This window comes from Sander vitreus, chromosome 19, assembly GCF_031162955.1.
Source record: "Sander vitreus isolate 19-12246 chromosome 19, sanVit1, whole genome shotgun sequence".
NCBI lineage: Eukaryota > Metazoa > Chordata > Actinopteri > Perciformes > Percidae > Sander > Sander vitreus.
In genome coordinates, this window is record NC_135873.1 from 4640029 (window position 1) to 4654514 (window position 14486).

At 38.2% G+C, this 14486-nt stretch overlaps 1 protein-coding gene across 4 annotated transcripts; it reads right to left on the bottom strand.

Moving 5' to 3' along the window:
* Positions 1–1073: 1073 nt before the first annotated feature.
* On the bottom strand, positions 1074–8009 carry ltb4r2a (leukotriene B4 receptor 2a). Of its 4 annotated transcripts, none has more exons than XM_078276566.1 (5): positions 7883–8009; positions 3898–4467; positions 3063–3267; positions 2851–2887; positions 1074–1724 (listed from the first exon to the last, which is right to left on the bottom strand). In XM_078276566.1, the coding sequence occupies exons 2-5, from the start codon at positions 4456–4458 to the stop codon at positions 1421–1423; spliced, it is 1107 nt and encodes a 368-aa protein (XP_078132692.1). In that variant the 5' UTR covers positions 4459–4467; positions 7883–8009; the 3' UTR covers positions 1074–1420. The 4 variants fall into 4 exon arrangements, with proteins under 4 accessions (XP_078132692.1, XP_078132691.1, XP_078132694.1 ...); XM_078276565.1 differs by lacking the exon at positions 7883–8009 and adding an exon at positions 5458–7020; XM_078276568.1 differs by lacking the exon at positions 7883–8009 and adding an exon at positions 4792–5424.
* Positions 8010–14486: the final 6477 nt, after the last annotated feature.

Genomic DNA, 14486 nt, shown 5'->3' on the forward strand with positions numbered 1-14486 from the left:
TGTTCTCTTTCACCAGACATCTTTGCAGATTTACAGCATATTCCTCTTTCAACATAAACTGGATTGCAACTAAGTTAAGATGTGTCACATTGACAGCTGCTTTACTTCATTTGGTATTTTTCTGTATTTCATTTTTTTACTGAGCATGCTCACAGTAAAATATTAAAACATTCCAGGTCAAGATTTTCTATTTAAAGCTGCACTAATCAATATTTTCATAATAACAATGGATCAAATGACAATAACGTGAAAGGGGTCCCTCGTCCCACAGTGAATTATCACTAGACTTTGCAGTTCTCACAAGCTCTATAGAGTGTTTTAGCATCTTTTAGCTTATTGTTTTTATTTTACGGCCAACAACTTCACTGTTTTGATTCAGTCTCACTGTTTTTCATCATTCCAGCCAAACAAGGCAGCTATTTTCAGTGAATAAAGGTCTCATAAACTCACTGTGCAACTGCCAAAAAAATCAATTCATGCAGCTTTACAGTTTTTCTCAGTTGCTTTGGTACATTTCTTGAATCATCCCTAACATTTGCAGAACAGTAAGTGCATTTTTCGAAACAATTCGTACAAACAGCAGCACCCGATGGATTACCTGCAAAACCCCATAACTTGCTTAAAATCCTTAGCTGAGACTGCTATGCAGTGCTGTAAAACAGTCTTGTCTTTTTCTTTTCTGTATCGCAATGACATGGTCTGTCAACAAATTACAGTACAAACAGTAAAGTCGTAAATGTAAATCTTGTTAAATCTCTTGCAATCAATCTACCACATACAGTAATGTGTAACGTTGTACTGTTGAAATTGATATACACCACACAGAAAAAGTCCAGCCTTTAGCCTTTTCAATCATTGTCATGAAAACCTTAGCCATAGTTCATGAATGTTGTTGAAGCACGCAAAGCGAACACATAAGTGTGAATAATATAAAAGTCAAATGCCTCCATCGAACCTGAGCTCTCAGTTTGTGCTCGTCACTGAGATAAAACAATATTCCCTCTTTCAGTTCATTTTGACATTTCGATGCTTCTGTCAGGCATTTTGACAAATAAAACATTGCATAAAAAAATCTTGCAAAACAAAGTAAACATAAGCACCACCTGGGTCCTAGATAATACTCCACAGTTCTTCCTTATGAAATAGTTCAGTGCAGAGCAAGTCTCATATATTTCAACAATGTCACTTTAGGATAAGGCAAGCTGTTCTTGGATCAGTATGCCCAGTGACATCCCTTTTAAAGTTGGTAACAGTATCATTTTGAGTAGGGATTTACATTAGCTGAACAGCTGCTGAATCTTGTCTTCATTGGCAGGAACCAGCAGTGCATGATGAACCCTGATGACGTTTTTGTTATTGGACGGGGATTTTCCACTCAGAGGAACAACACCAGCTTCAAGCCTGCTGAATCATGTGTCCTCTAGTTACCATTCTTTACCGGTTTGGTATTAGAGTTTGAGTTGGTAACAGAGTCTGGATCTTTGTCCTTTAGCATGACAGCATCTGCGTCTTTGTCTTTTTCGCGGCTGTTCTGGCTGTTTTGTCGGCTCTTCCTGGTGGCCGAGTCCAGCCCAGTGCCCTCAAACAAGCGGGCCATGAACGCCAGTCCTTCTCGCCTGATGTAGGACTTTCCTGCGAAGAAGTAGAGTACTGGGTTCGCACAGCTGCTGATGAAGGCTACGGAAGACGTGACAGCTCGGCTCTTGTGCCATATTAAATTGAGTCTGGAGAGTGGAGAAGTAGGAGAGATTTCATTAGAGACAAATGACTGACTTTGATTTGTATGAGAATGTACATAAAAGGTTTGCAGACTATAACTTAGTACTTGCTTTAGCCAGTGGTGGAAGAAGTACTCAATATTTTACTTAACGTAGGAATACTACAGTGTACAAATATTATGTTACAAGTAAGTCAGGTCAGTGGTTTCCATCTGCTCCAAGTGTGTTAAGCTAAGCTCCATCCTTCCTCACATCTAACTCTTGATAAGTAAGGAAATAACCATCAAAATAAAAATAAAAAATCTAAAATAAATGGTCAATTGATAGTTTTTTTAAACTTCCGTTAATTGTTATTTTATTGTTAACAAACAATTCAACGATAATTTTACTTATTACTAATGCTAAAATTTGTTATTTATTTTAACATTTTCTATATTATATTACGTATTTTTGTGAATGATTGCCAAATGATTTGTAAACCATTAGTAAACATTATTTGGATGTTTTTATAAAGTTGCAACTGATAATTATAATACCTGGTAATGGTTCATAAATACAATGTAAAGCATCTATAAACATAACTTTTAGAGATCACCAAAAAAGATTTAATGGAGCCAAATTAATGTTATTTGATGCTTTATTAATCACTTACTAATCTAATTATTTTATAATTTGCCATTCAAATGATGTTTATAGATGGCTTACAAAACAATGAATAACCATTAACAAAGTTTTAACTATCTATCTAGATGAATAAACAAATGATTTGATATTACACAAAACTAATGATAAGATAACATTAATTATAACATTACTAATAATAAGTCAACTTTATAAGTCATAAGTTCATTGTTTGTTAACAGTAAAATAACTATTAACGTCTAAGTAACTATCAATTTACCAATTATTAATGATGGTTATTGTAAAGTGTTACCAATAAGTTTAATACATTTTATCAAATAATTTATACTTATTTATATATGTTTTTCCAATATGTTCAATAAGTGAGGCATTAAATGGCCCAATTTGACCCAACAACTCCCAAATGTACACCGTGTAAAGTATGTAACACCAATGATTGGTCTGTGTTTGAAAAAATAAAATGCATGCAAATTGTTGTGTCATCACTTACAGTTTTTTTACTTCACCGTCTGGATACAAAGCCCATGCTACCTGAGGGCAACAAAACAATAACAATAAGATAAGTTAATAAGTGAAAACTTAAGTAATGATCAGCAACCTTTTTTAATAAATTACATTAAACCTGGAGGCATGATGAATACATTTACTCTATATCAATAATGTTTGGAGCGATGTGTTACTTGTAAAAACAGAATTTATGACATACTTGCACCATGTTGATGATGTGGTAGGGCAACCAAAAGAGGCAGAAGGTCAACACGATGGCCAGGATGAGCTTCTCACTGCGAATGCGACGACGGAACTTTGTCTGTCGGATCCGTCGTAAGATGCAGATGTAGCTGACTACAATGACAACGTAGGGAATTAAAAACCCCAACACGAGCTCCAGCATGTACTGGAGGACCACCTGTCGTGGAAGATAAGACGAGAAAATAGAATTTAATATTCTATCATTCTGCATAACATGAAATGACATGCTGGCTGCCCTGGAAAGGCAGCAAGAGGTAAGTGTTTCAAAAAGTTGATTTAGGAAGTTTATTATAGGGATTTAAAGAGAGAAAGGTTAGGGGAATTAGCAAATCAGGTTGTTTTTTTTCAGTTATAAGTTCAGATACTTTTCTCTGTTACATGTAGAATCAGTTTTGATTAACTTTACCTCCGAATAATGTGGTTTCTCTTTTAGGAAATAAGAGAGTTTCACCCTGCTTCCAGGTTTTATGCTAAGCTGGGACAGTCATCTCCTGGCTCCAGCTATATATTGAGCGTACATAGCTGTGTGTACGCTCAATATATAGCTGGAGGGTAACGATCTTCTCCTTTAACTCTCGACAAGAATGTGAAAAAGCATATTTCCTTTTCTCTGAAATGTCAGGGCCTCCCTGTGCTTCAGATGTTCCTGTTCATTCCCATCATACTGAACTCTTGCATACACTATACATTTGTCTTTTATTCAAGATTTAGAGGATTGTGCAACCTTGGTGGAGAGTGCTTAATTGGCATTACTAGTATAAAGATAATCAGGTTTTTGTTTACTCACATGGCTGCTTTCATCGTGGACTGGTTCGCACACCAAGGTAGTCCCCTCCGGCTTCTCTCTTCTGAAGATCATTGCAGGAACAGAGGCAACCATCACCAGGACCCACAACACCGCCAGCACCCGCAATACAGTCTTCCGGCTGGTGAGAAGAGTGATGCGCTGCGGCCACAGCACTGCCACCAGCCTGTAGATGCTCATGAGCATGATGATCTGGATGGAAGCGTACATGTTGACCAGACACAGGTAGAAGAGGATCTTACACATCGCTTCCCCAAACACCCATTTCTTCAAAACCAGGTAGATGATGAAGAACGGGGTGAGAGCCATCAGAGAGCCGTCGGCGACAGCTAGGTTGAGGATGAGGAGCGTGGTGACAGAATACTTCTGGGCACGTGCCAGGATGCTCCAGATGATGAAGAGGTTTCCAGGGAAGCCCAGGAGAAAGACGAGGCTCAGGATGAGGGCGCCCATAGTGGTGCCAGTCTTTGTATTCACAATGCTCTCATTTGTTGTCAAATTGGAGGATTCATTTAGGAAGGGAGAAATGTTTCTCTGGGCCATTTTTGTTACCTGCCAAAGAGAGAATATTGGTAATGGTTGTTTTATAGTTTACTTCAATACATTTATTTCTACCTCTAAAGTGAAAATACAGAAAACACAAAAATATAAGGAATTGTTTTTCCTCTTTTTTTCAAAAAGAAATGCTAGGAAAGCAAACCTCAAAATGCTGCTTTTTAAAATGAATAATCAATATGAGACTTTGTTTTCAGGGCAGTTCCTCAAAAAAGTAACTAGAATATGGAAGCATTTCTTACCTGACACCAACCTGCAAAATTACAAAGACACTTTAACAAATTGCATTAGTCAGATTGTCTGACTAACAAAGAGCCTCACCTCTGAATCATACTCCGTGTTTTATCTGGCACAGGCATACAAGTACATATTACTGTAGAAAAGTGTGGGAGTGTGGCGCAAGTGTAACAGGTTTAAACGGAGCTTCTTAATTCCTGAAAAACGAGACCAGACACGAGGGGAGAGCAACCGTTAACTGTGTTTATGTCAGTATTTGAGCAATAATTCAGTCTAAGGTTTATATTCTTTCTATTTCTCTTTAGGGTCTAATGAAGCAAGTTTATTTGTAGTACCATCAAAACACAAAAGAAATATAAACAATATGACCAAAAGTATGTGGACATTCCTTTGGAAAATTAATTACATTTACTCAACATTTAATCACCCTACTTCAGTAAAAGTTCAGGTCCTTCTCCTTCAGTTATTGTTACCATTACTCCGCTATATTATTAGAAAACATGATCACTTTATACAATATGATGCATTGGTACACACTTCTGCCTAACAGTTCACATTAGCTCCACTTAGACCAACTACAACATTAACTGATGTCTTCTATATTTAGGCATCAAAATTGTATAACATAAAATCCAGTTATATGAGATGTTCTGAAGTGAAAAAAGGAAATAAAAGCTTTGAAAAGTGGCTGAAGTTTGCTTGCATCAGTTCCATACAGTATGTTTGCAGATACAGAGAATGCAACTTCACCATGTTTAGCTTAGACTTGGGTACCACCAGCTGGCTGCTTCCTTTTGGGTTGGGTTGGTTTGGGTTGGGTTGTATCCAGCAGTAATGTATTGATTCCAGTAATGTATTGATTCCACTAACAAGTATTATCTGTGTCCTAGAAGCCAGATATTTTACTGTATTCCTCTGTGCCATAGAGCTCCACTGTTTTGCAAACTTTTAAAAATACATCCACTTCTTTCAGGATGAACACGCACACTGTAGTTCATCTTCAGTGAATTCCACAAGCATCATCCTGGTAGTCTATATTCTGATTACCACACCAAATGTGTATCCATCCACCGCTGAAAATAGTCCCCAACAAATAAACTTTTTCCTCCTGTTTTTATGTAAAGTTTGCTAAAAACTTCAATGCCCAGCTCTTTGAAGACATTAGCTGGTATTATTTAGAAATGAAAGTATGTTCAGTATGTGTAACCCTTTTTTATAAGAGTTATCACTTAAATTCATTTAGGTGGACTTGGGAATAAATCCAGCAGGATTAACATGTTGTTGGTTGTGGTCTTTTTATGTTAATAACACAAATATAAAATATCACCAGCCTTTTTCTTTAAGAGATTTATAAACTAGCAGCATTCTAAAATACACACTATATATATGTAAACAACTGGAAGCCAATACACATGTTTAAGAAGAGGAGTAATGTGCTTAGCGCAGAAAAAGAGTTAGCTCTCAGCAGTCAATTAAAGAGATACATTTTACAGTTCATACAACAGATAATGCTTGTGTATTTATCATATAGGCTCCTGACAGGGGACATATTTAAAATAGCCATTTCTGGAAAAGTGATGTTACTGGAAAAATGTTTTCAGAAGTGACATGTCATCACTTGTTCGACATATCTTGACTATTAGTTCAAGAGCACACCCTCTAGACTGACACTCACACTATGCAGTGTCAGTATTTTTCATATAGTCCAATATTCACACCCACATCTGCAAAACCAAACCTGTTTGATATTTCTTAGCAGCATGTGCAGGAATTATGGATAATTACAATGATATGTGTGTAATAAACGAGTGGTAATATCACAGGTAGCAGAGATGGAATGACTGCTTCCCGAGAAGCAGACATTTGTTGTGTTTTGGAGATATTTACTTATATTGCTGCTCCTTCAGCCTACTGTACATATAGTATATGTTGTTGCATGGTGAAGAGAAAGCATTTTAATTTGTACCACAGTAAAATGGGCGATACATAGGGGGTGTGACTTAAGTAACGGACTCTTCTTGTTTTAGAAAGTCATGTTTTTTATTTACATGAGAAAGTTAATTATTTATTAATTTAGATATTTGGCACTCGGTCTGCTTTTTGCTTGTTTAGTTTTACACTAAATAACAGATTATTCAAAGACAAGTCCACAGCACAAAGGTGCTTTAGAGAGACATCCAATTAGATAATGAAAACAAACAAATGGGTAAATTTGGAAATAAATAAGTTAAATACACAAATAACAGAAGACTATATGTGGCCGGCTCGATGGTGTTTTAAGCCCCCAACGTCTCCTTCCAGGCAACGCTGCGACTGTTGACTTCAAGGCACCTAATCCTAACCTTAACCCTAACCATAACCATAACCATTGCCTAATCCTAGTGTTTAGGCAGCGCTGCCTGGAAGGAGACGTTTGTGGCTTAAAACACAGATAAACATGTGGCCGAGAGAAGGTGTGCTTTCCCTTATTTTTTAATGAAAGAATAAACAATATAGACTGTGCCAGCAAAACATAGGTAAAGATCTATGCCTGATGATGTAATAGTAATACATTTTTTTGTTATCTTCATTAACCGCAGATGCACTCACAGCAGTTTTCAAATGAAATATTGTTGAATAAAACCATTCTCTCCAGGTTTCAGAAAGTGAGAGAGACAAAGATTTGAAACCACATGGCAGTGTTTACAGAAAGCTGGTCAAACCACATTGATAGTAGCATCAAAGCAACAAAGGGAGGTATGTTTGTGTGTATTGTGTGACTCACGCACATACCTAGGCTACTAAAACACACCTGCTCTGCCTAAAAAGGAAAATTATACATAAAATATATATAAATATATATATAAAATTGTACAACACAACACACATTTAGTTGCACAAAACGTCCTCTTGTTCATGTTTGAACAAATCACAGCTGTCAAATGAAATTAACCACACTGTCAAAAGACCACATGAAAACACTTTGTAAAACTTCAAAAATATACAGGGATGAATTACAGAAGACAAACACCTGTAAATCATCAAAAAGAAACAAAAGTTCAAAGTTTCCCCATGCAACAGTAGCAACTAGTAAAACAGCTGACTGCAGTGATTTGTTGGCAGTTGTAACCACAGTGTTGTTGACAGAAACTAACACAGAATCATGAATGAGAGACAGGAACACAGGCACACTCACCAAGTAATCGACTACAAATCCCAGCAGAAGAAAGAAGACACTGGCTGGGAAATAATCTGATGTTAATGTTGCGTTTTCTTTTGTTTCTTTTCACCCTTTCCTCTTCCCGCATTTCCCCCCCCACCCACTCTCTCTCTCTGTGATTGATTTGTCACGCTTGCTGTAACATGTAGTGTAGAAGAAAAGGTGTGTCCCTTATTACCTGGCCTGTCTCTGCCCTGGCAGTCTGTCAACATCAACTGTCAACCAAGGAATCCATTTGTGTAGTGTCAACTTAAAGGGCAAGTCCATTTCTTTTACCTTATGGTTTCCCGCCATGCAGATTACTGCTTTGAGATTCCACCATAATATCAAAGTGGTTGTCAATATGTTAAGATATCTCTAAAAATCCAACTACCCTACATGGCCCAAAGTACAAGTGCTGGTTGTATAATTAGAATATCATCAAAAAGTTGATTTATTTCAGTAATTCCATTCAAAAAGTGAAACTTGTATAATGTATACATTCATTCCACACAGACTGATATATTTCAACTGTTTATTTCTTTTACTTTTGATGATTAAAACTGACAACTACTGAAAACCCCAAATTCAGTATTTCATAAAGAAGAAAAAGAATATTGTGACAAGGTTCAATATTGAAGACACCTGGTGCCACACTCTAATCAGCTAATTAACTCAAAACACCTGCAAAGGCCTTTATATGGTCTCTCAGTCTAGTTCTGTAGGCTACACAATCATGGGGAAGACTGCTGGCTTGACAGCTGTCCAAAAGATGACCATTGACACCTTGCCCAAGGAGGGCAAGACACAAAAGGTCATTGCTAAAGAGGCTGGCTGTTCACAGAGCTCTGTGTCCAAGCACATTAATAGAGAGGCGAAGGGAAGGAAAAGATGTGGTAGAAAAAAGTGTACAAGCAATAGGGATAACTGCACCCTGGAGAGGATTGTGAAACAAAACCCATTCAACAATGTGGGGGAGATTCACAAAGAATGGACTGCAGCTGGAGTCGGTGCTTCAAGAACCACCACGCACAGACATATGCAAGACATGGGTTTCAGCTGTCGCATTCCTTGTGTCAAGCCACTCTTGAACAAGACACAGCGTCAGAAGCGTCTCGCCTGGGCTAAAGACAAAAAGGACTGGACTGCTGCTGAGTGGTCCAAAGTTATGTTCTCTGATGAAAGTACATTTTGCATTTCCTTTGGAAATCAAGGTCCCAGAGTCTGGAGGAAGAGAGGAGAGTCACAAAATCCACGTTGCTTGAAGTCCAGTGTAAAGTTTCCACAGTCAGTCATGGTTTGGGGTGCCATGTCATCTGCTGGTGTTGGTCCAACGCAGCCGTCTACCAGGAAGTTTTAGAGCACTTCATGCTTCCTGCTGCTGACCGACTTTATGGAGATGCAGATTTCATTTTCCAACAGGACTTGGCACCTGCACACAGTGCCAAAGCTACCAGTACCTGGTTTAAGGACCATGGTATCCCTGTTCTTAATTGGCCAGCAAACTTGCCTGACCTTAACCCTATAGAAAATCTATGGGGTATTGTGAAGAGGATGATGCGATGCGCCAGACCCAACAATGCAGAAGAGCTCAAGGCCACTATCAGAGCTACCTGGGCTCTCATAACACCTGAGCAGTGCCAGAGACTGATCGACTCCATGCCACGCCACATTGCTGCTGTAATTCAGGCAAAATGAGTCCCAACTAAGTATTGAGTGCTGTACATGCTCATACCTTTCAGTTGGCCAACATTTCTAAAAATCCTTTTTTTGTATTGGTCTTAAGTAATATTCTGATTTTCTGAGATACAGAATTTTTGATCATCACAATTAAAAGAAATAAACAGTTGAAATATATCAGTCTGTGTGGAATGAATGTATACATTATACAAGTTTCACTTTTTGAATGGAATTACTGAAATAAATCAACTTTTTCATGATATTCTAATTATATGACCAGCACCTGTATGTGGACACCCAAATGAGCATGTCATTCTGAAACCATGGGCATGAATCTGCCACTATAAACTTGTAGGACTCTCCACAAGATTTTGGAAACTGGCTGCAACGATTTTCTCCCATTCAGCCACAAGAGCATAAGCGAGGTCAGCCAATGATGTTGGGTAATAAGGCCCAAGTTGCTGTTGGCATTTCAGTTCATCCCAAAGGAGTTGGATGAGGGTTAAGTCAGGGCTCTGTTTTTTTTACAAAAAAACATTTCTTCATGGACCTTGCTTTGTGTACAGGGGAATTGTCACGGTGAAACAGGGGTCCTTCCCTAAACTGTTGTAACAAAGTTGGAAGCACGCCATTGTCTAAAACATTATATGCTGTTAAAACTCTACACAGAAGCTTCCAACTCAGGACTCTTGATGTGACACTGTTAGCTGCATGGAACTAAACCAGATACAATCTTCTGTAAACAATTCAATGTAGTTTATTTTTTTAAAGCACCATCCATATATTACAATAAATTTTTTACAATTAAAGACATTTTACATTTGGCTTTCCAAGTAAATGTTCAGCCCAGTCTCACGGCAGTTCGTGAAATGGTCACGTAATTTAATCTATTGATTCGTGTACACGGACACGTTTATCTCCTTTTTTACGTGATGGTCAGCACGTTTTTTTAAACCAATGTATTTCAATGGGAAGCATCTTTCATGATCACAGCATGATTCATTAAGAGCGACTACGGTAACCCTCTAGATGAGTCATGCTCAGCTAATTTTCCAATGCCAATAAATCAGTCTATACCAAAGCATAAGAAAGGACATATAGAAAATTATTATAAAAAGAAAGATTACTTACACATATGGAGCTGTTAACTAAATACTTGGTCATTTTTATTTAGTTTTTAGGACTGTCAAAATGTTGGACAGCTTTTCCATTAAAGACAATAGTTGTTGCAGTGCAGAAAAAAACTTCAAATTGCCATTACACATACTTTTACTGCTCTAACTTGGCCAGCTGTGCGAACACTCCAATGTCATACCATATACTGTATATTCCAGCCCAAACCCAGGATAAAGAGGCTTGGTAAACAAGGTCTGGACTTTGTTGAGCAGGACCATTGGGTAAGAGACTTGATAAAAACACAGAGTGCCTGCTTTATAATTCAGATACACTCTAATCCTTTTGGAGCAAGGGCCCGACACCCTTGTTTTTACAGGTGATCGTTCCCAAACTTTGACTCGTCTGATGTGCATGTTGATGTCTTTGTATGCCACTGCTGCTGACAGAGTGCAATCATTCCACTCCACCTCACAGTAACATTGCTCTGGCAAACCCTCTCTGCACCGCATCTGTGGAACTGAGTTCCTGTCCAGTGTGACGTAACAGCCATCTGCCAGGAAAACAAATTAAGTATTAATACTGCTAAATGGAAATTATTTTTGTATTAAAGGGGTTCAACTGAATTTCTTACAGCGTAGAAGTTCTTCTCTGGTTTTTGGTGCTGGTGGAAGTGAGAAGTCAACATAAGAGACTGTATAATAAAAACTAAAGAAATTCTTAAAACCACTGGACATGAATATAGCCATTATACCAATCAGATTTTGTATATTTTCATGTTACCTGTGGCAGACATCCTGGGCCACATGTCCCTTGCCACAGTCTCTTAATTGCATTTCAGCTCAGACAAACCGTTAGTCACACCTATGAAGGAACGCAGAGGACCAGCACCAGGTGAAAAGTCACAGGAAGTGGCTGGAGAAACAGGAACATCTGAGGGGAAACAAGGACAGGAAACATTACACAAATATATGTAAATGGATTAAAATGCAAGATGCTGACTTTTCTGACTCAAAACTATCATCTGGCAGAAAAAATGTTGGTTGTTAATCAGAATACTTATTCAGAAAATTCACTTCTTTATCGAGGAGCTCAAGTTTGGTTTGTAAACTAGTTTTAGCAATCAATTATTTTACAAAGAGTATTCCTTTAATGCCTTTGCTTATATTCAAGTACAATTTTACTGTCTCGTTATGCATTTATTACAGAAATACATTGTCAACCGTTATTGAACATAAAGATTTTTGAGAATGAAATCTTATTTTTTAAACTGTATTCTCCCTTTAACATAAAATGAAAATCTAGCGGTGATCCCTTCAGGGCAGGTTTACTACATCTGTTGCAATGCCTCTTTGGCCAGTTTTTATAGCCGTCCCAACTGTGGGACTAGAGTCAGTAATTTGGCTGTAAGGCACTGCGTCAGTGGTTGAATGTAACTAAATACATTAATTCAAGTACTCTACTTAAGTACAAATTTGAGCTATTTGTACTTTGAATCCTTTCATGTCACTTTCTACTTCTACTCCACTACATTTTAGAGAGAAATATTTCCTTTTTAATCTGACTACTTCAGTTACTTTACAAATGAAGATTGTTGCACACAAAACACATGTAGTTTATGAAATACTATTATAAATTAAACTACCCAACAATATAACTTATATAAGTACAGCTGAGATGATTTGCCCATTAAACAGAGAATTGTTGTGTTTCCAGTTTCTAAAATGTGAGTACTTTTACTTGTAATACTTAAGTAAAATTTTCTGATACATACTTTTACTTAACAGTCTCAATGCAGGACTTACCATTTCTACAGCGTGGAATTAGTACTTTTACTTAAGGATCCGATTACTTCTTCCACCACTGGACTGCTGGAAACTTGTTTATTCAACAATGCATGCATTTCAAAGACTCTTTAAAACATCTAAAAAAAAAGGTTAACACTATAGTGTCTGGCACCCTAATCATATGGATGTGATGGTCAGTATACGCTGTTCCAGCTCGCCGTCTCTCCTCAGCGTGCTGATCTCCTCCTCCAGCTGCAGCTTCAGCTCTTCAGCCTGATTGTTCTCCTGATCCCCGGTCAGCTGCTTCACCTCTCTGCATGGAGGAGAAGAGCTCGGCAAAGATCTTTTCACAGTTCTTCAGCGCAGGTTATTTATTTTTTTTATTCTCTAAATTCTTTGCCAGGTGCAGTTCAGAATTCAGTCCAGGTTAAAAACCAAGCTGCAACTAAGAGCCAAATACACAAATAAAACCAATTCAAATATCCCATTCATTGTCTTATAATGCTAATATTGTTTTTCTCTCGCACTCTCACTGAGAGCGTGATTATTTGCCTGTGAGACTAGTGGGGTTCGTGCCAAGTTATTATAAGTCATTAACAACTATGTGTTTATGGCTACATGTCCTTTGGGAGTATAGACCTTTTTCACAGCAGACATGTTGACATGTCATCGTAGAAAATGCACAGGTGTATTAAAAACCATTAATGATGGCTGCATTCCACTTAGGAGAGGCCCTGGTATTGTGCATGCCGACTCACTGAAATATCTTACTGGGACACTTGATGGAATTGAGCCATCGTTAAGGTTATCATTTTGAGCTGTGCTTTTCCTACTATGACAAGTCAAAATGTCTGCTGTGAAAAAGGTCCATTGGACTTTGAAAGGGAACACTGTGGACAGATAATGGCGTGACCTGAATGTGTTGGACTTCAGTCCAAGAGATTGTGTTTCTACCTCTTATGCGCATCTATAAACGCACAGAAAGCAAACAAGCTGCTTGTCTGTCTGACAGTAGATCTCCATCAGCTTGTTGTGTTTCCTACACATCTTTTCCTGCAGTGGGATTGTAGCAGAGACCAGCTGGTGCTTCTTCAACACAGCAACGCTGTGGTGAAGCTCCAGGTGAACGGGACAGTTAGATGCAAAGCACGTCAGGCAAGACATAGTGGCAGTGCCGTTTGGTCCCGCGGCAGAAATCACAGACGACATCTTTTGGGCCGACACAGGCCTCAGCAGCATCTCAACCTGAGGATGATAGGGAGGGTTAGTTACTAATGACCAAGAAATTGATTGTGTGGGGTAAAATGAAACATACCACTGTATAGTTAATTAGCTGCATTCCAAAAGCACATAGCCTGACCATACTGGACGTCTATACTAATATGAATGAATTAAAACTGTACTGGTATTACCGTAACACATTTGACATCTTAAATTATTTTTCATTTTGTATTATTGTGTGACTGTTGGACAAACTTTAATGGAGTTTCTAAATGACCTCACACAAAACATTCCTGTTCCAACTATTTTTATGTCATCAGGTTGATGTATAGCGTAGACCAATCATGGCCCAGATTATTTCTCAAACTCTCTTCCTATCAGTACAATACTGCAAGTCTCTGTTTTGTTATTTTACAGTTTTTCTCAGTCACTTTGGTACATTTCTCCGATCACAATTGACACTCACACATTAATATGCTATCTGTTAAGTACAGGTAAGAGCAGGTAGAATTCACCCCTCACCTCAGCCAGCATGTTGTTCCTCTTCAGAACAGGCCTCATGGTGAAGGTCTCCCTGCACTGAGGGCAGCTGTACTCTCCCTTCTTCTCTTTATGTTCCCAGCAACCCTCAATACATCCTTTGCGGTAACTGTGTCCACAGGGAATGGTGACTGGCTCTTTTAGCAGCTCCAGACATACTGAACAGCAGAACTGAGTCTGTTCCCGCTTATATTCATGTTGACCTTCTTGCTGATGTTGTTTGCCAGCCATTTTACTGACAACCAGTTTCATAAAAAGAC

Coding starts and splice junctions, on each gene's coding strand:
- ltb4r2a (XM_078276565.1), bottom strand. CDS start 5,631: ATGGCACAGAGGAATACAGTAAAATATCTGGCTTCTAGGACACAGATA. Junction 4,468..5,457: donor CCAAGTCTAAGCTAAACATG/GTGAAGTTGCAT, acceptor TCTCTTTGGCAG/GTAACAAAAATGGCCCAGAG. Junction 1,725..2,850: donor GACGGTGAAGTAAAAAAACT/GTAAGTGATGAC, acceptor TCCACTCTCCAG/ACTCAATTTAATATGGCACA.